At 46.3% G+C, this 26,291-nt stretch overlaps 2 protein-coding genes across 16 annotated transcripts in view; one reads left to right on the forward strand and one right to left on the reverse strand.

Annotated features, from left to right (window-relative positions):
- The window catches only part of pnpla6 (patatin-like phospholipase domain containing 6), a 170,928-nt gene extending 155,182 nt beyond the window's left edge, over positions 1 to 15,746 (forward strand). For 12 of the 13 annotated variants that reach the window (XM_059639836.1, XM_059639834.1, XM_059639843.1 and 9 more), the window contains 3 exons: positions 1,484 to 1,571; positions 7,068 to 7,222; positions 12,107 to 15,746. In XM_059639836.1, coding sequence (XP_059495819.1) covers positions 1,484 to 1,571; positions 7,068 to 7,222; positions 12,107 to 12,187 — 324 coding nt within the window. In that variant the 3' untranslated portion in view covers positions 12,188 to 15,746. The remainder of the gene's footprint in view (positions 1 to 1,483; positions 1,572 to 7,067; positions 7,223 to 12,106) is intronic. The other variant, XM_059639833.1, reaches the window with a different exon arrangement.
- The window catches only part of LOC125447385 (ultra-long-chain fatty acid omega-hydroxylase), a 47,294-nt gene continuing 34,212 nt past the window's right edge, over positions 13,210 to 26,291 (reverse strand). The window contains exons 11-13 of one of the 3 annotated variants that reach the window (XM_059639846.1): positions 26,058 to 26,122; positions 21,804 to 21,886; positions 13,210 to 18,020 (exon numbers count right to left, since the gene is read on the reverse strand). In XM_059639846.1, coding sequence (XP_059495829.1) covers positions 17,831 to 18,020; positions 21,804 to 21,886; positions 26,058 to 26,122 — 338 coding nt within the window. In that variant the 3' untranslated portion in view covers positions 13,210 to 17,830. Of the gene's footprint in view, positions 18,021 to 21,803; positions 21,887 to 26,057; positions 26,123 to 26,291 lie in introns of those variants that run through there. The other 2 variants (XM_059639845.1, XR_009442968.1) reach the window with 2 other exon arrangements.

A 26,291-nucleotide genomic window follows, 5' to 3' on the forward strand; every position in this document is an offset into this window, starting at 1 on the left:
TAAATCTCCAAGCTTCTGCTGTCAGTACTTTAAACCCCCAGTTTATTTTAACCAGAAACACCTATGTACACTCACTGGGCTACAAGCAGCCATCTGTATTTACAAATCAAAATTCTTTCTAAAATGTCTCTTTTTTACCATAAATGATGGAGTGCTGTCAGAGTATCACTCAGCTTCAGTGACAATGGGGAAAGCAAGGAGATTATGTCGACTGTCAGTCTGTGGGATTGGACTGTGTTTAGATATTCACTACAGGAGGCGAGATGTGAGAGGGCCTGTATTCAACTGGCCACAGACTCTCCAGTTGAGTTTGTTTGTGTTTCACTCTGTATCTGTCTCCACTTAAAGGAAAGCCTGCCCCAGAATCCGTGTCTGTTCTGCTATTCCCTTGCTCTGACAGTAGATCTGCTGCCTGTGTTAGTTTGCGTATCTTCTGAATGAGTCTCCGTAAATGAGTCTGTCAGTTTGAGAGTCTGATGTCTATGTCTAGGGTGTGTCGTGTATGTGTGTGAGTGTGTATGAGAGGGAGAGAGAGAGAGAGCCAGCATGTGTTACTGTTTTGCTGTGTCCAGAAGTGAGTTTATATAACTCTGAGTCTCGGTCAGTGCATCCCCCTCCTTAAGATAAAGAGGCTTGCATCCTTTAAGAATGTTCTGTTTCTCTTTTTTTGTGACAGTAGGGGGAGGGGCAATCTGTGAAGGACAGATTCCTGCCCTCAGGGGAGTTAATGGCCTATTGGTATTATCGCTGGACTGTTAATCCAGAGACCCAGATAATGTTCGAGGAACATGGGTTTGAATTCTGCTGCGGCAGATGGTGGAATTTGAATTCAATAAATATGTGAAATTAAGAGTCTAATAATGACCTGGAATCCATTGTCGATTGTTGGAAAAACCCATCCGGGTCACCAGTGTACTTTAGGGAATGAAACTGCCTTTCTTACCTGATCTGTCCTACATGTGACTCCAGACCACAGCAATGTGGTTGACTCTGAAAAATTAGGGATGGGCAATAAATGCTGGCCTGGACTGTGATGCCCTCATCCTGTTTCTGAATTTTTTAAAAAGTAGCCAATTCTTGGACCAGCATGCTCTTGGTCAGTTACGGCACCTGGAGCATTCTCAGTTTTAATCACTGTGTGTTTGATGGTTGAGCCTTCAGATGTCAAGGTCTTAAGCTTATTCCCTTTCCAAAGAGTGCCTCCTACAGTACCTCCCCAGGGTATCTCACTTAACCACCCACCCCACCCCACCCCACCCCTCCCCTTCCTTTTGCTCTCATGTTTCTTTGCCCACACTCCTCATGAAGCACATTGGTATATTTGACAATGTAATTACTGGGTCCTTGTAAACTGGAACTGAGCAGGTTAAATGTGAAGGGACTTTGTATATACAGCTTGTCTATAAAGGTATTCACACACTGTCAGAAGGTGTGTGCCAAGGGATTGTACGGAGGCTGCTTTATTGAACAACATCTCTTACAGGCTTTTATGTCCTCGAATGCTGCATTCACTGACCTCGCTGAGATTGTGTCTCGAATTGAACCCCCAAAGAGCTACAATTTAGCAGACGGTAAGCTGCCTACTTTCCAGTATTTTCTGTGTCTTTTTATTTTGTTGACTCAAAAATCAACTAGAGACGAGTCAAGAAAGGAAAACACCCAAATAATGGATTTGATTATTTGTCAGGACACTCGAGACAATTCACTGCGACCCATTTTGTAAAAATTTGAGTAAAGCCTTTTTTTTAAAGCCTAGCCTAAATCGGCTACCAGCAGATGGGAGAAGCTGCTGTCTCGGTATCCTGTTTCCTGTTGTTTTATGGCTCCTCTGTGCAGTGCAGCCACTTTAGCTTAGATGACTAGATAACTACCTGACCTGCTACCTAACTACCTAACCATGTTGGCTATTGCAGTGACCCAGAGGTTGTGAGCTCCAATCCCACTGGGGCAATGTCATCAGACACCACAACGACCGTGAATGCTGCAGAACATTTAGAATAGCTCCACTGGATCAGTCCAGAACCTTGTGATGATAATCCACTGCTCCCCCTACCACTGCCTCCATTGTTGACTCCAGTCCCATACCATTCAATTGACTCTTAATGTCTTCAGATAGCCCTTATTATCTTGGAAATTTCCAGTAATGACCCAAATGCGGTCTCTGCTTAATGTAACTGCAGTTCCAGCATTAGCCACACATAACGTACTTGCACTTTCCCTGTTGCTGCTGTGTGCTGAGAGTTTCATATTTGACAAAAGACTGCAGTGTGACTTGTTTTGTTTGTGAACCGGAAATGTTTGTAAGTTTATCAGTTTCACACTTCTAGATCAGGGGTTCCCAAAACAGGCGCCAGGACCCCAAGTAGGATCATGAACTTTGTGACTGTGACTTCTGCCAATTCCATCCCTTCCTACTCCCTCATATCCGCTGTCATAAATCTTCTCTCCCCCGCCCCCCCAACCCTCAAGCCAACTGCCCACTGAGGGGTCACTACGATCTTCCAGCCTCAAAGTGATGTCACGGTGGGTAAAGGTTTGGGAAGGACTGTTCCAGGTGGTTAAGTTGTGCCCCTCTATGTTTTAGGTTTCACCTCCAGCCTCCATCATCAGCCCAACAAGTCAGCCCTTTGCTGTAAATTGAGTTGCATTTTCATTCACTGCCAGATGTGTATCAGCCATACATCCTTTTCTCCTCGTGAACCCAGCGTTGCTTCGGCAATGCATTTCAAACCAAATGGGGTGTGGGGTAGAAAAATAAGAATCCATTTTCTTTTTGTGCCCTACATTTCCTCCTTGTTTTGTTCCTGTCAGTCTCCTGGTGATTAATTTTGAATTGCTAAAGATTGTAGACCCGCCCTGGTGATTGGATTCTCTGACTTTACAACAGCATCTGTTTGGAAGTTGGAAACAAAACTGTGTTCATAGTCATACAGCACAGAAACAGACCCTTCAGTCCAAGTCCTGCCTTCACTTGGCCCATATCCCTCCAAACATTTTCTTATTCATGTATTTATCTAAATGCCTTTTAAACATTGTAACTGTACTCCCATCCACCACTTCCTCTGGGAGTTCATTCCACGTACGAAACACTCTCTGTGTAAAAACAAAGTTGCCCCTCGTGTCTTTTTAAAATCTTTCTCCGCTCACCTTTAAAATATGATCCCCTTTTCTTGAACTCCTCCACCCTTTGGAAAAGACACCTACCATTCACCTGAACTATACCCCTCATGATTTAAAAAATCCCTTTGAGGTCATCTTTCAGCTCCTACCCTCCAGTGAAGGAACATCCCAGCCTATCCAACCTTTCCCTATAACTCAAACTGTTCATTCCCAGCCACATCCTGGTAAATCTTTTCTGAACCCTTTGCAGCTTAATAATATGCTTCCTATAACAGAGTTACCAGAACTGCACACAATACTCCAGAAGAGGCCTTACCAATGTCCTGCCCAACCTCAATATAAAGTCCCAACTCCTATATCAAAGATCTGAGCAATGAAGGTGTACTGGGGAGGGCCTCATTAATCAGTGTCACTGTAGCCATGTTGTCTGGGTCTCGTACTGTCGGCTATTTCCATTAAAACATCATAGAAGGACAGGAGATGAATGAGTGAAATGATTGATAAATCCAGTAACTCGCTTGCACTCAGAATTACTATTGGTGCCAGTGTTGGTTCATTTATTTCTTAATAACATGTGATCTCATTATGTATTAATATCTACCAGCACTGTATGCAGCAAGAACATTCTCAGTTTCAATTCACATTAAAAGCTGCCTCCTCTATAGCTTGATGAGAGTGCATTTGGGTGCAGACTTTGTAGCAACAATTTCATCAAAACTCCATATTGCAAAGAAAATACCAAGGGTGCCAGAAAACATGTGCAAGTTTGATGCTAGAACAGGGAGGGATTTTTTTTTAAATGTTTAGAACATAAAATGTAGACTAGAACATAGAACTGTGCAGTGCAGGAGTGAGCCCTTTAGCCCACAATGTTGTGCCAAACATGATGCCAAATTAAGTGAATCCCTTCTGCCTGCCCTTGGTCTGTATCCCTTCATTCCTTGCATGTTCATGTGCTTGTCTAAAAGTCCTTTAAATGTCCCTGTTGTATCTGCCTCCACCACCACCCCTGAGCAGTGTATTCCAGACTCCGACCACTCTCCATGTAAAAACAGAACTTGCCCCTCACATCTCCTTTGAACTTACCCCCCCCTCACATTGAATGTATGCACCATCGTTTTAGACATTTCAGCACTGGAAAAAAGATTTTGACCATTAATCCTGTCTATGCATTTCATAATTTTATAGACTTATGTCAAGTCTCTCCTCAGCCTCTGCCGCTCAAGAGGAAAACAACCTGAGGGCTTCTCTAGCCTCTCCTTATAGCTCATACCCTCTAATCCAGGCAGCGTCTTGGTAAACCTCTTCTGCACCATTTTGAAAGCCTCCACATCCTTCCTATAATGTAAGTGTGACCTAACCAAAGTCCTATAAATCTGTAACATGACATCCTGATTCTTGTACACAATTCCCTGACCAATAAAGGCAAGCATGCTAATATACCTACTTTACTGCCCTATTTACTTGCGTGGCCACTTTCAGGGAACTACAGACTATATACATCAGTGCTGTTCAGGGTCCTGCCATTAATTGTATACTTTCCTTAACATTTGATCTCCCAAAGTGCAGCATCTCATACCCAGATTAAAATCCACCTGTCATTTCTGTACCCATATCTGCAACTGATCTATATCCCACTGTATCCTTTGACAGCCTTCTGCACTATCCACAACTCCACCAATCTTTGTGTCATCTGCAAACTTACTGACCCCTCCCCCAACTACATTTTCATCCAAGTTATTTATATATATCGCAAATGCCAGAGGTTCCTCCGTGGATTGCTGTGGAATACCACTAGTTATGGATCTCCAGCCAGAAAAACATGCTCCCACTGCTACCCACTGCCTTCTATGGTCAAGCCAATTCTGAATCCAAGTGGCCAAGTCACTCTGGATCCTATGCATCTTAATCTGCTGGATGAGCCTACCATGAGGGACCTTGCCAAAAACTTTATTAAAATCCATGTAGACAGCATACTCATCGATCACCTTTGTTCCCTCCTCAAAAAATTCAATCAAGTTAGTAAGACATGACCTGTTGTGCACAAAGCCATGCTGACTGCCCCTAATTAGGCCGTGCTTTTCCAAATGCATGTAAATCCTATCCCTAAGAATTCTCTCCAACAGCTTCCCGATGTGAGACTCGCTGGTCTGTAATTTTGGATTACCTCTATTTCCCTTCTTGAACAGAGGAACAACATTAGCTACTCGCCAGTCCTCAGGTACCTCTCTAGTGGCTAATGAGGATAAAAAGATTTTGGTCAAGGCCCCAGCAATCTCCTGTCTTGCCTTTATCAATACCCTGGGGACCTATCTATATGGGGAGGCAATGGCCTCGTGGTATTATTGCTAGACTGTTAATCCAGAGACCCAGGTAATGTTCTGGGGACCTAAGTTTAAATCCTGCCACTGTGGATGGTGGAATTTTTTTCCATGAATATCTGGAATTAAAAATCTAAAGATGACTGTGAATCCATTGCCAATCATCAGGAAAAACCCATCTGGTTCACTAATGCCCTTTAGGGAAGGAAACTGCCATCCTTACCTGGTCTGGCCTACATGTGACTCCAGACCCACAGCAATGTGGTTGACTCTTAACTGCCCTCTAGGTAATTAGGGATGGACAATAAATGCTGCCTGGTCAGCAACGCCCTCATCCTGTGAATGAATAAATGAATAGAAAATGTACCTTAATGTTCTTAAAGAGACCCAACACCACTTCTTTCTTGATCGCAAAATGCCCTTGCATTGCCCATCCCTAATTACCATGAGGGCAGTTAAGAGTCATTCACATTCTTGTGGTACTGGAGTCACATGTAGGTCAGATTGGGAATTGACGGCAGATTTTCATCCCTGAATACATTGGGGAACTAGATTTTTTTTTTGTGGCAGTTGGCAGTGGTTACGTGGCCATCACTAAGTTAACTTTTTAAAAATTGAATTCAAATTTCACCAGCTCCCATGTACCTATCTGGGAAGAGGAATACAAAGGGGAGGGCTGAGGAATTTCCTGATTCAAGCCTTTAAAATCACTAGAGGGTATGATCAGACCATGTAGAGGAAATTTTCACACTTGTGAGTGAGACTTGATAATGCCTGCCCCACCACGCTCCTCTGTGACCAGCTCACTGTCCTCTTGTGGCTGAGGCTGTTAATATGGGTTTGTCCATAATCAATTCAAACTGCAATTCAGGAGGTAGCTCTTTTTACCCCAGAGAGTGGTTAGAACATGGAGCTCAATGCCAAGTGGACTGGTTGAGGTGAACAGCACAGATGAATTGCAAGAGAGGTTGGATAAGCAAATGAGATTTACCAGGATGTTACCTGGTATGGAGGTAAGGTCTTATGAGGAAAAGCTGAGGGACTTGAGGCTGTTTTCGTTAGAGAGAAGGTTAAGAGGTGACTTAAAAGAGACATACAAGATGATCAGAGGATTAGTTAGGGAGGACAGTGTAAGCGTTTTACCTTGGATGGTGATGGCTAGCACAAGGGGGCATAGGTTTAAATTGAGGGGTGATAGATATTTTAAGGGTGTGGAATGACTTGCCTGCAACAGTAGTAGACTCGCCAACCTTAAGGGCATTTAAATGGTCATTGGATAAACATATAGATGATAATGAAATTGTGTAAGTTAGATGGGATTCAGATTGATTTCACAGGTCAGCGCAGCATCGAGGGCCAGAGGGCCTGTACTGCGCTGTAATATTCTGAGAGAGAGAATTGAGACAAGTGAGTTGATAGGTGAGGCAGGTAATTGCATAGGTGTTAGGAAGTCGGTCTGGAGCAGGGGGCAAATGGGGTGTTTCATTACAGCTTCTCTTTTCGAACCTGAAATGGAGGCAGTGATAAATTTTGACTCTGAGGGCAGTGCTGTGCCTTTGCTGATGGAGAGAGAGAGAGAGAGATACAGGGAGCCTGCCCATCACATACTTTGTGTTTTCTCCACAGCAGAAGAATCTGATTATCTTACTGAATATGAGGATGAAGTGATGGATACAGTGAGGGATGAGGAACAAGATGAGAATGAGGAACTTGAAGACCAGGACGATCCAGAAACCAACCACTCAGCTGCTGAATGGACTCAGGAATCTGCTTTTGAAATGGTAAGTGAATGACAGAATCACCACTTCTGCACAATTTCTCATCTTCTTACATGTTACTTATGAGTTGGAGAACCCCAGGAAAGTAAACTGTCCCAAATTTAATCATCCAGTGAAGGATTACAGTTCTAGTAACAAGACAAGCCTATTCATCTTTTCAAGGCTGTTGTTCTACTTAGTTCTGCTATTCAGTTATAGCTGATACTTATGTATCATGGGATAGGTATCTTTCATGGGATGTGGTCATTATTGGTAAGGTCTTGCCCATTCTTAATTGGAGTCAGAATCAGAGGTTTTATATGATGAAAAGTGGCCCTTCAGCCCATCAGTGAATCGAGCCACCTATGCTGTGGTGTTTCAAGTGCTCATCTAAATAGCTCTTAAATGTTTTGTGCATTCCTGCCTCTACCACTCTTGCAGGAAGTCCGTTCCAGATACCTACCACCACTGGATGGTTTTCCTCAGATCTGCCCTGTCTATGCCTCTCAGAGCTACGTACATCTCCTCCAGCCTTCTCTGCTGGAAGCAGACAATCCAAGCCTATCAGGCCTGTCTTCATAGCTGAATTGTTCCAGCCCCAGCAACATCTTCATAAATCTCTCTCTAGTGCAATCATATCCTTCCAATAATGTGGTAACCACATGGTGCTCCAGCTGTGGCCTGACTAATGTTACACAAAGTTCCGTCATGGCCTGCTTACTCATGTGTTCCATGCCTCAGCTAATACAGGCAAGTAATCTATATGTCATCTTAACCACTTTATCCCCCTTCTGCCTTCCAGAATCTGTGGGCATGCATACAAAGGTCCCTCTGATCTTCTGTAAATCACAGGGTCCTACCGTTCAACCATCTCTAGCCTCGAGTCCTCTCAGTGCACTGTTCCACACTTGTCAGGATTAAATTCCATTTGTCACTGTTCAATTCATCCGACCAGTCCACTTATAGCATTCTAAGGCTCTCCTCCTTGGTGTCTCATATGCCACCAAGTTCTGCATCATCTGACAGATCAAACTGACTGATCATATCTTCTACATTCATGCCTAGATCATTAATGTACACAACAAACAGCAAAGGACCCAGCATCTAATCCTGTGGTACACCACTGGACATGAGACTTCCAGTCACACAAACACTCTTCAATCATCACCCTCTGCTTCCTGCCTATTTTGGACCCAATTTGACACATTACCCTAGATCCTGTGGGCTCTCAGTTTCTTAACTAGTCTGCCATGTGAGACCTTGTTGAAAGAGTTGTGGAGTTCTTTACAGTTATCCTTAAGATAAGTGGCTTGTTAGGTCATTTTAGAGCGCATTTAAGAGTCACCCTCATTGCAAACAGGTCTGGAGTCATGAAAATACAACACTAGGTAAGGAGAATAGATTTGTTTCCCTAAAGGACAGTAGTGAACCAGATAATTGTTATAAAATCCCAATGTCCAGCTTTCAATTCCATACTTATTACTCAAACTTAAGTTCCACAAGCTGCCACGGTTTCTCATCGCAGGAGCATTAGTCCATGCAATACCAGTCATCATCATAGAATCCCTACAGTGTGGAAACAGGCCCTTCAGCCCAACAAGTCCACTCCGACTCTCAGAGCATCCCACCCAGACCCATTCCTCATAACCCACGTAATCTACGCATCCCTGAACACTATGGGACAATTTAGCATGGCCAATCCACCCTAACCTGCACATCTTTGGACTGTGGGAGGAAACCGGAGCACCCGGAGGAAACCCACGCAGACACTGGGAGAATGTGCAAACTCCACACAGACAGTTACCCAAGGGTAGAATCAAACCCAAGTCCCTGGCACTGTGAGGCAGCAGCACGAAACGCTGAGCCAAATAAAAACTGAAAGAACTGCGGATGCTGTAAATCAGGAACAAAAACAAAGTTGCTGGAAAAGCTCAGCAGGTCTGGCAGCATCTGTGAAGGAGAAAACAGAGTTAACGTTTCGGGACCAGTGACCCTTCCTCAATGAGACCTGCTGAGCTTTTCCAGCAACTTTGTTTTTGCTCTTGACCACTGTGCCACCCCAGTAACCTTATTATTCTGTTCCCGCACACCTACTGCACAATAACAGACTGCAGTGTTCCGATCCTGTGGTGAGGAAAAACACCAGGAATTGTGCTCCTCCTCACCAGTGATGCCCTCATCCCAGTAACTGGGTTCACTGGCGTCCATCACTGGGTGCAAAGGAGTGGGTAAAAAGAAACAGGACCAAAAGAACACATAAAAGGAGCAGATCCAAGGTAGGAAGACATAGTAAGAAAGGTGAGTGTGAAAGTCCAGTGTTCCATCAGCAACACTGTGAAAGCAAACAGCAAGCTTTCTGCTAGACACTAATTGACAGTCACGTTCACCTCGATAGGGACACTCTTAAGCGAATAACAGAGTGAGAGGCAGGAGCGCTCTCAGTGATCTGATCTTGCAGAACTGATATCATGCATGATATCTCTGTTGTTTTATTTATATTGTCAGATCAAGTTTCTGATCAGTTTTGATCAGGGTTTAACTTCCTCTTCCTATTGTGCATGCAAGCATGGGGACTTGACCCCTGCGGCAGTGCTGCAAAGCATTGCTTTTTACCAAACTTGCAACCAGACATGGTCAGTTATGGCTGCAATGCCACGGAACCAAGTTTCACCATTTCATCAGATGCAGAGTTAAGCCCCTCTGGGTGCAGCATACAATGGATGCTCAAGTGTCAGAATGCGCCAGACACAAAAATCATGCTGCTATCCAAACTGAGGAAGAAATTAAGACATATGTTTGAGACAACTATTCCAAGTTCCATTGATTGAGCAGGAATGGAAAATTGTGATAAAGCAGCAAGAACAAACTAATGGGCCTGATGGGTAAAGATTAAAGGCCATTGTGAGACAACAAAAGAATGTAATCAAACTGTATTCCTCATGTGCCGTGTCAGAATGGAGTATTCCTGACCACTGGGGTTTATTTAACCAACACCGTTATTTTAGGGGACTTGAATTCATCTATGAAATGTAGGAAATATAAGATTTCATTAATAGGATGAGAGTGAATGGTAGCAGCCAGGAGATGGATCAAGTGGCTTCCCTCCGTGCTGTAATTAGTTATGTCAGAGTTGAATGGAGCTAAGAAAGTAGAATAATCTACAGGAAGTTAACAAGGGAAAGTGAGACTGGGAAATAGAGAGTAAAGGTGAAATTTAACTTGTTGATAGCACTGGAGACAAACAGGGTGATGTGTATCTCTAGGTGCTGTTGCTTATTGGGTGCCAGGAACCAAGGAACAGCCAGTGATCACACCAACATTGTGAAACGATGCTGAAGGCTGGGGTTGAGGAATGCCTGAATAGCACAGAGCTTGGCAACACAACTTTTGGCTTTGAAAGACTGCAGGAAGTCCTGACTTGATGAAGGCAGTTTACTAAGCGAATGAGGTAGCAGGTCAGCTTTGATTTGAAATGGTAGACCATAAGCAGTGCAATGATGTCCTGAGAGTTCTCAAGCAGATGTTTAGCCACGAGTACCTTTGTCAATAGCAGCAACCTGCAACAATATCTGCTTGCAGTGCCAGAGCCCCTGGCTTAAAACTGCAGAAGGGCAGTAGTGACTAAGGAGCTGCATGGGGTGGATACCAGTTACTACCATTAAAAGCTCTTTGAGAGCTGGTGCAGACAAGATGATTATATCCTAGGCTTTAACAACCCTGTGATTACTGCTCTGTCAGCTGACTCAACATTGCAAGTTGGAACTACATTCTCACAACCAAAGGAATCAACCATTTACAACTGAGGAGAGAGGAAATTTCTTTAGTTTTGAATGGTTAGAATCCCTAACCCTTAAGGCCATGATGCCCAGACGCTGTGTACAAACAAAATTCAGATCACTTAGTGACTACTAAGGGGATTGAGGGATATGGGAAATGGAATTGTAGAAATGAGCAGTAAATTTACCAAACGGTGAAGCATTCTTGAAAAAGCTGAGCGGCTGCCTCCTGCCCCAGTTTCTAATGTTCATCGCTCATCACAATCTTGTCTTCAATCCTTGTCGATGATGGAGGGGCACTCACCAGAGGACCCAGCCTCTGCACAGTTACTGTGGCCACAGTATCAGTCCACACACCAGGTCAGCTTTTACTCATTGCTCGATCCAAGATGTCAGTGCTGACCAGTTCAGAGGTAACTGTGAAGCTGATGGTCAAGTGAAGGTGACTGGGCTTTCTTTTGGTTCTGGTGGCTGTCAAAGCAGCTGAGTGTTGCTTGCTACTTATCAGCTGAAGTCTGAACATTACCCAGGTGTTGCAGAAAGCAGCTTCTCTTCATCTGGTGCCTTTGACATTGTAAGACCTGAACTGAGCTTCATTCCTGGGAGAGGTTGGGGTGGTAGGGGATGCGGGGGGAGAGGGGGAGTGGGGGAGTATGGTCTTGTGAATTGAACAAATCTGTGGTTAGTTTTTAGTGGATGGGTGAAGGGTAGTTGGAGATATCAGGGCAGAATGAACCGAGGGGATACTTGGGGACCAGGAACAGTGGAAGAACACCTTATCGGATTAGTATGGAGTGTGAGTATTGGGGATTGGGAGTCTGATGGAAGGTGGAATGTGGGAATAATGGGGATTGGGGATCCGGTTCAGCTTTAAGTTCATTAAAGCACTTGTGTGTTTCAATCATTTCCCTGATCCCCACAAATTCTCCTTCCTTCCCTCCCAAACCCAGGATCTCACCACCCTAGCCTCACAACACAACCAAATGCTGACACCTGTTCCTCACTGACATAAAAACCATGCCTGCTTACATCTAATGTGAGTGAATTTAATGAATGCCCTTGTGTCATATCTAATTGATATGTCAGCCTCCCCGTAGTGAATTATTAATAAATTTATTTTCTTTTTCCACAGGATGAGCAGAACAATGTAAGGCATCGTAAAACTGGGAGCAGCCCCCAGCAAAATCCCAGCGCCCAATCAGACTGTTGCTAAAACTCTACATACTCAGCCTGGCCAGCAACTCCCACTTCAGTAACGGAACCTAGTGAAAGAAAGGGATTTACAAAATTATCCTGTTGAATAGCAAAACATCTCTTGCACCAATCTTTGCGAGTGTGGTATGCTATTTGTATCATATTTCCCCCTCCATCAGGGACTGTTTTCCTTCCTGTTTACAGGAGCTGGTTTCCAGCTCTGGGAGTGTCCAGGGGACTTGCTGTCATTTCAGTTTGCTGCTGGGTGCAGCGTCTCCTTTTAACTCCAAGTGAAGTTGCTGAATCCCATGTCCTCCTTTCAATCAATTCTCCCCTCAGTAGAAAATCTTGCTGCTTGCTCCTAATACTTTAATTTTGTTTAAATTCCAAGTTATTGGAATACTTGAGTGAGTAGGTAGGGTGGCCAGCTGCCCTGGTTTTGGGCTTCTGATGGCTGTGCTGGCTTTGTCAAACCCTGTCACTTGCTCAGCTCGTCAGTGTCTGTCCATTCTTTTGATGCAGATTGGTAACAAATCAAGAAAGGAGCTAGTTTCTTTTTATATTATTTTACCAGCACTCCAGATCGCCATCAGCGAAGGTCAGTTTTGTTTAAACGTTGTTTAAACTCAGTGAGTGCTGTATCATAACCAGTATCTTCTAACAGAGATCAGTTTTCAGCTCTGTGTTCACAATCTGTTAGCTATTAGCTGAATTTACTGTCCTAAACTCCAGTTAGTACTGTCACAAGTGAGAGATTTAATGTTGCACTGCCATTTCTGAACCATACCATGTGGATTAACTCCTTAGGAGATAATGGTTGAATTACACTCTGATATTCCCCACACAGTGTAAGTAACAGAGTTCACTCCATGATAGATGCATTACTGTAGCTCCATATACGTGCATCTTGTCCGATTTTGTTCTGTCCTCCATATCCAACACTCTCCTTTTCTCCCCCTTCGCGCCCCCCCCCACCTGACTACCCCCACAACCTTCTCCGCTTGTCCCCCCGTGCCCCCTCCCTGCAACACCGCCTCAGTTGCCCAAGTTTCAAAGGGTCCAAATCACTGTCCACCTCATTCTACTAAAACCGATCAGTAATTCCAGACTCTGAGAATGAAAAGTGAAAATGTCCTGCTCTGTGGAAATCTCTCGCCCCGTTTATTTCCGGTCTGTTCCTGCTCTGCAAACCCATGGCTTGAATAAACACCAGCCCATCATTCTGTCAGTGTGAACCTGTGGACAAGGAGCGGGGTACAGCATAACACATAGAGAGACCAGACGAAAATCTTTGGAACAAGCACCAAGTCAAAGAAAAACAAAATGCTGTGGATGCTGGAAATCTTGGAAGAAACAGAGTGCTGGAGAAATTCAGCAGGTTGTGCAGCGTCAGTGGAGAGAGACACAGTTAAGGTTTTGAGTCCAGTAGGTCAGCTATGAAGAAGAGTCATGATGGATTTGAGATGTTAACTCTGTTCTACTCTCCACAGATGCTGCCACACCTGCTGAGTTTCTCCAGTGTTCTGTGGGTTTATTTCAGTAAATAAATTATTCAAACAAATGTAACACTTAGGGAAAAGCCCACATAGTGCACTCCTGCTTATAACAATTTAAATGTGAAAATTACTGGGAGCTTCTTGCCATCTCTTGGGTACAGATGACCCTGAACTGTTTCAGGGATAGAATTGTACCTCCACAGGACAGGAAGGCTTTGTTGGGCTATTGATGGTTGTAATGTGGTTCTATACTAAGATTCGCTTTTTGTTTGGCACTGATAATGTTATTGAAATGTTTAATTTTTGAATAATCAGTTATTGCTGTTCAACTATTTAATCACCTGCACTGCCATTAATCTGTGACTTTTAATTGGTCACTTTATTCCCTCGAAATCTTCGAGATGCTGCTTTGTTTAGCCTGAGAAGCTGATGAGATTATGATTTGCAGATAGCGTTATGATTGTGATCTAATGCATTTTATTTGGCCATGCAGAATCTGCTGCCAGATTAACGTGATCACAAACTAGTTACTGCTGTGCGAGGATTCACTTAGCATTCCTCATCTCCACAGCTGATTAGACTGAATATTCACCAATTGGGCCAAACTCACCGAGTTTGCCCATTTAACAAGTAGAAGCACATTGACATTCCTAGTCGCCTAGCTATCCTCCTCCTGTTTAAACCTCTGGACCAGTGTAAATATTGAAAGATAAAAAGCTGCATTGTAACGAAACACCTTAACCCTCCTGCCAGAGTCTCATTTGTTGATCCCTACCTGTCAAAAGTTTTGATAGTGCACCTTGGAAGTAGCTGGTTGAAGCACTGTTCAGCCAGACCACTCCAGGCACTGCAGAACAGAAGCTACTTCCCGTAGAGCCCTTTCCAAGCCAGTCTGGATATGTCTGGAGTGACTCCGTCTGGTACATTTCAGTGTCAACAGGGAAAACTCTAAATTTCCAAAGAGTAAGGTTTTGTAATGAATGTTGAGCTGCTATGGAAAATTGGCTCCAGCTTCAGTGATAGGGATAATGTTCGTAATGTGTATTCATCACCTTTTTGAAGTGAAGGCTATAAATCCGGTCTGTTCTATCCTAGTAAACCGAAACATGTGGATGTACCAACATTTCAGTAATATGTAGAGAAACTTCACCAATGGGATCACAGTAATGCAGTAAAGGGAGACGTGCTGTCAAAACTTTTCATGGCCTGCTCATCAAGATGGAGTTGTTAGAACACCAGATTTCAAAGACAACAAGTTTTGCTGTTCATACTGTATTAGTGTAAATTATTGTTCCATTTGAAATTTGGTATTCTTGCGATTACATCCTGATGAGTGCGCCATGAGAAGCCTCCTTTTAAAAGGAATAATAAGATCCTGTTATCGCTCACATACTGAGCCAAGTGTCAATGCCTGTCTGAATGGAGGCTGTTGAAGATGGCTACATATGAAAAAGCTCCAAAAATTGGGTTTTCAATTCAGGAGAACATTTCGTTTCGAGATGAGGAGTTTTCAGTTTGGGTCAGATATCTGACCCATTACAGTGTGCATAGCACAGGAAGACCGGGCAGAACTAACAACGCGCTTGCCTCTGGAAAGGGCAAACTATGACCATCCTGATGGTGTGGGAAGTAATGGCATTGTGCCACCTGTGGTTACTACCCCTCCCCTTGCTCTGTAGTTAGTGCAGGTGGCTCACTGCCGCCAGTGAGATGCTGCTAGATTGACTGGATAGACACAACTGTACCCGAAAGCAGAGACATTCTCAGCAATGTTGCACGGACATTGTGAGGAAGCCAGCAGATCCTTGAGATTCTTGCACCTCCAACACTAGTAATCTAACAATGCAATTTTCATCTGAACTTTTTTTACCCTGCTATTTGCACTGGTCAGTAATGGATGTTAAATAATTCTGTGCATTTTTGTAGTTTTAATCATTTGCAATGATTAATGTGAGATTTATTTCCAAAGTTAATCAGCAATATAATAAATCATTGACTAGCAGAGGATGTCACAATTTCTGATGGTTGAATATATAAAGGAAATAATGGTATTAAATACTATCAAACTGTTTACTGCAAAAACTGTCATGTCCTCTGTGTGTATGTACCAATTCTCTCAAACTTCCTTTAATCCAAATTGTTTTGGTCATTTCATGGTCTTATCAACAAAAGTGTGGAAATCTCTCCGCAACTGCAGTTGGTGTTGTTCAGTCGGTAGTAGGTCGCATGTGAAGCCGGATGGGAGCCCCCCCCCACCCCCCGCCGACTCATCAATTCCGACCTCCAAGACTTTTCAGCTACTCGTTCAAGCAGTCTGGTTGAAATACAGAAAGCTTTTCTTTTGTGTGGTTTATTACCAATACCACAATCCATTGCTGCAGGAGACAGTCACGGCTACCTTATCCCACAGGGCTGTACACAAGCCTTTTGGTGCCGTGATAGTGTTTCAGCCTGTGAGGCAGAAGGTGCACGACTTGAATCCTGCTGCAGACAGTCCCAGCAGATGCTGAACAGAGCTCCTGCTCTCTGTTTGGGGATGATGCTAAGCACACCCTCTGTGTTTTGGAGAAAGAGATGAAAGAAACTGACTGTGACATCCTGGGACTGACCAGCATGTGAATCTTCCCACTTTCCCAAAGAGAACTATGAATGTATAAACATATAACAGGGTGGTGAGAAGGAGGACTTAACCCCAGGCACTAAGCTCTAGCACTCAGTAGCTGTCTTTAAAAAATCATCCCTTAAGATTGAAAATGCTTTACCACGAATCCAGTTTGAAGAACTCTGGAAATGGGCATTGAGAGCATTGTTGTCCAGGGGCTGGTGAAGGTTTTGGTAGATAGACTGTTTGGAGGCTTCTGTGCGTCCCTCCAAAGCCTTGACTTTAAAACACTTAGCATCTGCCTGTTCTCAAAATCTGTTTTGATGCTTTCATGAATGAACCTCCTCCATTTTGCTTGGTCACAAGTCAGGGTCATCCATGACTCTGTGAGATCTTTGATCGTACTTCTCCCAATACTGAGCTTTCTGCTGTAAATTATTCCAAGTCTCTGTAAAAGATAGACAGCCTACAACCCCAGGGGGATATAGAATAAAATTGTGTTAAAGGATTGGTACCTGCCTATGTTATACTGTCAGTGTTTATGATTTAAACAAGAACATTGGATTAGATTGATGCAATAATGTGGCAGAAGGCAGCCTGGAAAACACTATTCAAAATCACAGACCTGTTGGGAGGGCAGATTGTTTATTTGTTCCCAGAGCAAGATCCCGTGCCCGCCTGAGGCTGCACAGATTCCTAGATTAAATGCTCATGCCATAGCCTTGAGGACCTGCAAGTTAGAAATTGCAGGACGTCACAATATTGTAAGGAGAGGAACAAGATAATTCAAAGCCTGACTGTGTAGCATAGGGCACATGAAACATGTATGTGCAAGGCCATTTAATCATAGCATCTCTTAACTGTTTCATTTTATCTTAATTTCTATCCAAAACAACCAATAAATGGAGGAGAGGGCACTAACGTTATTATTGGCCACCTGATCCTCAGGTTGGTGGATGAATGGGAAATTCACCATGTTATTGAAGTTATGTAAATTGACCAGATGATCCAGTATTTAAGATGCACCTTGGTGTTTCAGATAAAGGTGAGTCTTACCACCGCTTTAGTTAGTGACAGAGAGCTCCCTTATTGTGCAGCCCCCTCTTCACACAACTTCTGTTTGCTAGCTGTTTCTAGCCATGTGTGACTGTAGCTGGATTTGGTTAGGTAGAGGCTGGGGGGTAAAATGAAGGGGCAGCTGCTTCCTGCTTTGAGCAGTGGGGGTCAGGACTAATTCTCTAAATGTCACAGATAACTCAATCGGCCTGCACATTTCCTTTCAGCAGCTATGGGAAGAGTTAAACACTTTACCACAAGAAATAGCTGTTTACATTTTTCAAGGAAACAAAAAAAAATAATTTAGGCCTCAAAAGAATATGACTGTTCTCCTTATCAGGTTCAACAGAGATGACCATATTATGTAAAACATTAACTTGCGCAAATGGAGGTTGATTATATAGGCTGGGAATTTTTCATATGACAATAAATACAAAAAAAGCTGTAGGCCACAGAAAGTGAAAGTTAAGTTGAAATTTCCTCTCTAGTTTTCGACCTTCGCCCCCCCTCATTCAGCGCTCGGCTGTGTTCCAGGCAGCCGCTCCAGTACCAGCCAGATCCCTTTCTCGGTTCTGAGAATCAGCTGAGGTTTCCTGCGCACCTCCTGCGATGTGTCCAGTGATAACCTGTAGCGGTACAGAGTCAGAGCCACGGCCACCTTCATCTCTGACAGGGCAAAGTTCTGCCCAATGCAATTCCTAAACAAACGCAGAAGGGGAAGCAACAATTTAAACACCAAGGGATTGGCATCTCTCCACTCTGCACCCCCTTCCCCAAATGTCAAAGATACAGATTTCAAATTTGGGTTAAATCGATAGGATTAAAAGATTAAGCAGTGACTTGTTCATATCTGTCACTCTCTATTAGTCCAAGTACGTTAAACTAATCCCTCTAACAGGGGAGAATCAAGAACAAATAGGACTAAATATTACTTAAAAAGAGACATGTAGTCTCAGCTTTCCCACCTTGTACTCAGGACTGAATTGCAAGAAAAGCAATGTTAGAATGGACACTTGGAGATGCAGCAGATACAGTTAATCAAACTGGGCAAGTTCAGTGTGTATGACAGCAGCAGGATGTAGCAGAGATTGGCTCTCTGCAACCTTATCACTAAGAGAAGGGTATAATGGGTGGACATATTCATTTTGCCTCCAAAGAATAACCTCAACACCACAGTGAGATTATTCAGGGATGAGGTCAGAAAGCACTTCACAAACAGGTCGTGGAAATCTGGGACTCTATTCCTCAAACCAAGCTGTGAACCTGGGGGATGTCAATGAAAATCTCCAGTGCTGAAATAGATAGGATCCAGCTTTGATCTAAGTGATGGAGCTGAGTCCAATGGTTGAATTATTTACCCTGTCGATCCTTCAGGGAATCTGTCATGCTGTTCAAATTTCAGCTTCCCCAGGGAAGTTATTGGGACTAACAACATTGTGGAGATACCCTCAGCCAAATCAGCCACGGGTTATCCTTGAGGTTGAAAGAGCTGATTATGCTTGGACCATAATTAGACATGTCTTGGATTCAGCCTACATGCATCAACACACTACCTGGTCAAAGCCCCTCTGAGAGCACCTTCTGAATCCATGACCTCTGTCATTTAGAAGGACCAGGGCCGCAGATACATGGGGGCACCACCCCCTGCAAGTTCCCCTCCTGGCCATTCACGATCCTGACTTGGAAATATATCACCGTTCGTTCTATGGCAGAGGGTCAAAATCCCTCCCTGATAGCATTGTGGATGTACATTGAGGTGTTGTGGTTCATAATCTATGAGGTAGCACACCTGGACCTTTTTATGAGCAATTAGGGACGCTGCTGAATTTGTGGTGCCCAGGGTTAGAGTTAGGGTGAGGCTTATGCCCAGGGTTAGGATTGGAGTTAGGGTGAGGCTCGTGCCCAGGGTTAGGGTTGGAGTTAGGGTGAGGCTCGTGCCCAGGATTAAGGTTGGAGTTAGGGTGAGGCTTGTGCCCAGGGTTAGGGTTGGAGTTAGGGCGAGGCTCATACCCAGGGTTAGGGTTAGAGATAGGATTAGGGTTGCTGAATTATGGAATGATTACAGTACACAAGACGACCATTTGGCCCATTGTGCCGTCCCTCTCAAGGAGCAATTTACCCAGTCCTATTCCCCCACCTCTTGACAATCCAATTCCCTGTTGACTGCTTAGATTGACCCTGCCTTCCAGATCCTAACCACTCCTTATCATTGCAACATCCCACAGAAGACTGAAGAGAAAGCAGTTGGTATTTTTGCAATATTAACAGCACCTTGGCATGCCAAAACACTTTGCAGTCAAAGAAAATCCATTTTTTTAATAGAAGGGATTAATAATGCCACCCTCACACTGTCCCCTGTGAAAAGTACTCAACTCTGGCTGATGATGCTGATATGATGGTGACGTCACTCGACAATTAAACATGGGTTCAAATCTCACCACGTCAGTCAGGAAAGAATAAACTCGACCAATAATCCTGGAATTCCAAAACTAATCTGTACTGTCCATGACAACTACCATTCAAAGCTCTTCTGGCTCACTAATGTCCCTTTTAGGGAGGAAAACTCTTTCTTGCAGCTGGCAGGCTCTGTGCTGTGGTAAAAGTTTATCTTCACACTGTAACAGTATTTGGGCGGATTGTGTATGTTTTCTCTGGTGGGTGTGCTTTTACAACATCTCAGCCTGCAGCAGTTCTACAGCTGAGGTCAGTCACGCTGAGGTGCCAGCCACTCTGACACAGTCTCACCGCTTCTCTCCCACACAGTTTTACTCAAATAACACGTGGAGCTTGCCTGGAGAGCCGTGTGCTGGGGTAAAAACAGCATGCTTCAATCCACTGAGTCAGCCAGAGGGCTCATGTCCCTCGGGAGCTTGGTGTGGATTACAGAGTGAGAGCTGACGTTCCAGTTCAGTGTCACAGTCTCAAGCAGAGAAACACCAATTGTCACACTCATTAACTCTCCCAGTTCAATCAGGTCAGCGAAGGTAATCACGCAGCACCGTTCATGTTTGTGCACAACTCAGAGACAAAAACACATTTCTGTCATTAACACAAGGAATCATTTCAACAAAAGCAGGAAATTACAAAGACTGAACGTGTTCTATCAAATGCGGAAGTAAATTGTTGCGAAATCAGAAACAAGTCCTTGCACCTCTGTAGCAGTGACCCATCGTGAAGTTGCCATCCGTACATAGAAACAGGAGTAGGCCATTCAGCCCTTCAAACCAGCTCTGTCATTCAACAGGATCATGGCTGATTATCCAACTCAGTGCCCTGTACCTGCTTTCTCCCCCATGCCCTGTGACCCTGTTAGCCCTAGGAACTGTATCTAGCTCCTTTCTGAAAACATTCAATGTTTCTCACACAAACCACAAAGACCATTTGATTTCAAGACACTGTGTCAACGATCTTCCTGAGGACAATCTCACAATGGAGAAACAGACCGAAGGAGGCAGTCATAGATCCACCCTCAGGATTTCAACTTGGCTTTAGATTCCAATTTTATTTAAAATTAAGACTCACTGATGGTGACCATGAAACAATTAGTAGCTTCAAAAAATATATGGTTCATTAATGACCTTTAGGGAGGGAAATCTGTCATCCTTACCCAGTCTGGCCTATATGTGACTCCAGACCCACAGGAATGGGTTCATTTGTAACTTTACTTGGAAATGTCCCTAGCCAGCCCTTCATTGCAAAGGCCAGTTAGGGACAGGGAACAAATGCTGGCTTTGCTAGTGATGCTCACAGCCTGAGAAATCATAACCAGAGAAATCTCAAAGATCCATCTTTAGATTATTTCCATTTAAAATTTTACATTATCAGTGCATTGCTGGGCTTTGGGAATTGCCATCTTTCTCAGTGTAGAAGAAACATGTAAATGAGTCTGGGGTGCTGTCACTACCAAAGCAGAAATATCACTGTTAAACACAATGCCATCAATTCTCCCAGCAGTTTGTGTCTTGGGAACTAGTCTTGCTGTCTGTTATCTCTACTCTGCATGCTAATTTCCAAGATGTTGGGGAGCAGGACTGGCGACCCTGGCATTGACCCCTGGCCCTGGCACCCACCTAACGTCATTACAGAAGCTGAATGGGTGGATCAGGATGTCTGAAGATGCAGGAATGCTGTTTTGGAGGATTCCACCAAACCATCAGGACTAGGAGACTGGCCAAGGGGATTGTCAAGGCTGAAGGTGAGGGACTGAGTTCTTCCTCCATTTTACCGGACACTGCTGTTTCTGAAAAGGAATCCATACTCCAACCGACTCAGGACACAGAGCTGACTGACAGCCATACTGGACAGGATCGACACTGAGCATCTGATCTGGAGGGTTTCAGTCGATCCTGAGAGATTCTTGTTCAGAGACAGAACCCTGACTGGAACAGAGACCGTAACTGGTAGTGGGCATTGCCAAGTGAAGTCAGGCAGCAGCACAGCAAAGGGACCCATCCTGCAGTAAGAGAACTAACTGGGCTCACCTCGGGCCTGCTGAGAAGGGGATGTAGGCGTGTGACGCTCTCTTGTCTGCCTCTGTGGATTCGAAGCGATACGGGTTATAAACCTGTGAAAGACAACGGACGGAATGGTTAATGGGATCAGTCAGCATCACTGAGAGAAGAGTGTCCTTCACTAATCTGATGGAAAAGTCCAGTCACAGGCAGCAAGGGTTTCTGACAGCTTGGGAAACCGGGTGGATGCAGGTTGTGTTGGGGGGGTAGCTGCGCGCCAACACAGGCGGGGAGCTGTTCACATTCTGGACAGGTTGCAGAATGAGAGGGAATGGGTTTAAAGTAATTGGTGGAAGAGGCAAAGCGATCATGTATGAAAGCTATTTCTCCAGCGACAGACACTCACTGACAGTGCGGTGGAGGCAGAGATAAGTGAGAGAAATTGGACAGTTATCTGAACCAAGAGGTGGTGGCCGGCTCAGGTGTCCCTGCCACTCCCGCCCGTCCCTCACACACTCCTCCCCCCCGCCACTCCCCGCCCGTCCCTCACACCCTCCACCCCCCCGCCACTCCCCGCCCGTCCCTCACACTCTCCTCGCCCCTATCACTCTCTGCCCATCCCTCACACTCTCCTCGCCCCATCACTCTCTGCCCATCCCTCACACCCTCCTCCCTACCCGCCACTCCCCGCCCGTCCCTCACACCCTCCTCCCTACCCGCCACTCCCCGCCCGTCCCTCACACCCTCCTCCCCCCCGCCACTCCCCGCCCGTCCCTCACACCCTGCTCGCCCCAGCCACTCCCCGCCCGTCCCTCACACCCTCCTCCACCCCCGCCACTCCCCGCCCGTACCTCACAGCCTCCTCCTCCCGCCACTCTCCGCCCATCCCTCACACCCTCCTGCCCCCCGCCACTCCCCGCCCGTCCCTCACACCCTCCTCGCCCCCGCCACTCTCCGCCCGTCCCTCACACCCTCCTCGCCCCTGGCACTCTCCGCCCGTCCCTCACACCCTCCTCGCCCCCGCCACTGTCCTCCCGTCCCTCACACTCTCATCCCCCCGCCACTCTCCGCCCGTCCCTCACACCCTCCTCCACCCCCGCCACTCCCCGCCCGTAACTCACAGCCTCCTCCCCCCGCCACTCTCCGCCCATCCCTCACACCCTCCTGCCCCCCGCCACTCCCCGCCCGTCCCTCACACCCTCCTCGCCCCCGCCACTCTCCGCCCGTCCCTCACACCCTCCTCGCCCCTGGCACTCTCCGCCCGTCCCTCACACCCTCCTCGCCCCCGCCACTGTCCTCCCGTCCCTCACACTCTCCTCCCCCCGCCTCTCTCCGCCCGTCCCTCACACCCTCCTTGCCCCCGCCACTCTCCGCCTGTCCCTCACACCCTCCTCGCCCCCGCCACTCTCCGCCCATCCCTCACACCCTGCTCGCCCCCACCACTCTCCGCCTGTCCCTCACACTCTCCTTGCCCCCGCCACTCTCCGCCCGTCCCTCACACCCTCCTCCCCCCCGCCACTCTCCGCCCGTCCCTCACACCCTCCTCGCCCCCACCACTCTCCGCCCATCCCTCACACCCTCCTCGCCCCTGCCACTCTCCGCCCGTCCCTCACACCCTCCTCGCCCCCGCCACTCCCCGCCCGTCCCTCACACATTCCTTGCCCAGCGTGTCCCAAATTAGCCGGGCTCCCTGTCACAGCTCTCCTTCTCCTTCTCGGAGGGCCATGGGGTTTCCCCTGGAGATATTTGTGAACCCATCCCTGGACTTACTGGCAACAGTTAGCCCAGCATTGCGCCCCGAGAGGGAGAGGGGCCCAATGAGAATGAGCCTTGCTGTCCCTGAACCAAGTCCCTGCAGTAACTATACCATTCTGTAGTGATGTGATGCTAAGTTACACCTGATGGTCAACACCCTGACTTTTACTGGCATTGATCCCTTTGACATTCTAACCTTGTTCCACACCACGCCCCCCCCAACACACACACACACACACACACACACACACACACACACACACACACACACACACACACACACACACACACACTTTGAATCCCCCAGCTACCACAACACTGAATCATCCTCACTGTTATCCTACCTCAGCTGCTGCTTCAAATGGCTTTCCATCGTTTGTCTCAACTCATCACCCTCACTCTCGCTCCTTTGAGTTCCTTGCTCTCTCATTCTCCCAGAACCTCTCAGCTCTCTCTCATGTCTGTCACTCACACCACTCTTGTACCATCCCTTCCCTAGTCACAGGGACAAGCTTCCTCTGAAGCTCCTCAAGCTCTGACCAGTACTGTCCCTTTGCTCATTTGTCTCCGAAATTCCCCCCTCCCCACCGCCCAGGCCCTCCCTCAGGACCTGACTCCCTCTAAACTGTTCCCCTTTGGTAGCCGTCCAGTTCTCACTGATATTGTTCATGGATCTCTCTCCGAAACTGTCCCTCTCTCCTTCCAGTCTGTTGTCGTCACACCTCTCCACAAACTAACCAACCATCGGCCCTTCTGTCCTTGCAAACAATCAGACCATCTGCAGCCTCCTGTATCTCAGTCAGCATGCGGGGTGGCTTGGAGGGGAATTTGGGGAGGGTGGTGTTCCCATGTTATCTGCAGCCCTTGTCCTTCTAGATGGAAGTGGTCGTGGATTTGGAAGGTGCTGTCTGAGGATCGTTGCCGAATTTCTGCAGTGCATCTTGTAGATAGTACACACTGCCATTACTGAGCGTCGGTGGTGGAGGGAGTGAATGCCTGTGGATGTGGCGCCAATCAATGGGCTGCTTTGTCCCGGATGGTGTCAAGCTTCTTGAGTGTTGTTGGAGCTGCCCCCATCCGGGCAAGTGGGGAGTATCCCATCACACTCCTGGCTTGTGCCTTGTAGATGGTGGACAGGGTTTGGGGAGTCAGGAGGTGAGTTACTCAACACAGTATTCCCAGCTTCTGGCCTGCTCTTGTAGCCACCGTGTTTATGTGGTGAGTCCAGCTGAGTTTCTGGTCAATGATAACCTCTAGGATGTTGATAGTGGGGGATTCAGTGAGGGTAAGTGTCAAGGGGTGGTGATAATAGCCTGTTTTCAGGGGATGGTCATTGCCTGGTGTGAATGGGCCTTGTCATTTCGCAGCCCAAGCTTGGTTATTGTCCAGGTCTTACTGCGTTTGAGCATGGCCTGCTTCAGGCTGCTTGTCTGACATTCCAGACTGGTGGAGCAGAAGTTTACTCCAGTCCAAAACTATTGTCCATGGACACAGTTCTCTGGGTTCAGTCTCCAAGCTTCTCCATCAGGAACATGATGCCATATCTGAGTCACTCCGAGCCACTGACTGTATTCACGCCATCACACGGTCACCTATTTCCACCTCCACTATCTGACGACTCACTCCCTGCCTCAGCTGATCTGCTGCTGAAGCCCTCACTTATACTGTTGTCACCTCCGGCTGGCTTCTTTTCCACCTTCAGCTCATATCCTTCTTGTGTTTGTCCAATTCCGGCCTGTCAGAAACCCGTGATTTCAGTGGCTCTGCCAAAGGCTGCTGTGTTCAGTTGCCTGGACCCAGGCTCTAGACCTCCCCTACCCCCCGCACTCCCCCTCCCATTCACTCCCCCTCCCGCCACCTCCCACCCCCCCCGCACTCACTCCCCCTCCCAGCCCCCCGCACTCACTCCCTTCAAGCTGCTGTTGTTGTAGAAGTCATTGCGAGGTGGAGCCCACAGGGTCTTGCTGCTGATGGAGGGTCTGGGCTGTCCTCAGCCGGGCTCATTATCGGTGCTGACAGCAGAGAGGCTGCCGCTGATTCATGCCGCAGACTTAAACCTCAAGGTATTTTCTTGCCTGATACTAATGGGCAACGTTTACTGGAACTAGTGAGGCAGTTACTCAGGAGCTGTCCGGAACACATCTACTCCCTTCATAAATTCCTAAATACCCTTCAGCTCCGTTTCTGGACACATTCCAGTCAAACCAAGACTTTTTCACATGCTCACTGCACTCCCTGACCAACACACACTCCCAGTTAAACAACGGTCACAGTTTCCAAACCCCTCCTCGTGCCCCCACTCTCCCTATTGCTGTTACCTCCTCCAGCTGCCCTCAATAGGCTCCTCCCAGAGGCTGGGTGGCATTATCAGTCTGGGAGGAGCTTACTGCAACATGAATGTCAACTCCTTCAGAGCTATTAGGTTATCCAACGTCATTCTACATCCAATCAAACACGAGACATTCTCGCTGTGGGAGCAGCAACACGGGAGCCCTCCACTACACTGCCATGAGAGAAAGGTGTCAGTACCTCAGGATCAGGCCAGACTGCAGGGTTGTGGTGAGTTCCATAGATGCTGATCAGACAGGTATTCCCTAGAAAACAGACAAATATTCCCAATTACTTCCCGATACACAAGTCTTTTTCTTTATTCACAGGGTGAGGGCATCACTGGCTAGGCACCATATATTGCCCATCCCTAGTTGCCCAGAGGGCAGTTATGAGTCACCCCATTGCTGTGGGTCTGGAGTCACATGTAGGCCA

Source organism: Stegostoma tigrinum, chromosome 35, assembly GCF_030684315.1.
Source record: "Stegostoma tigrinum isolate sSteTig4 chromosome 35, sSteTig4.hap1, whole genome shotgun sequence".
Classification (NCBI taxonomy): Eukaryota; Metazoa; Chordata; class Chondrichthyes; order Orectolobiformes; family Stegostomatidae; genus Stegostoma; species Stegostoma tigrinum.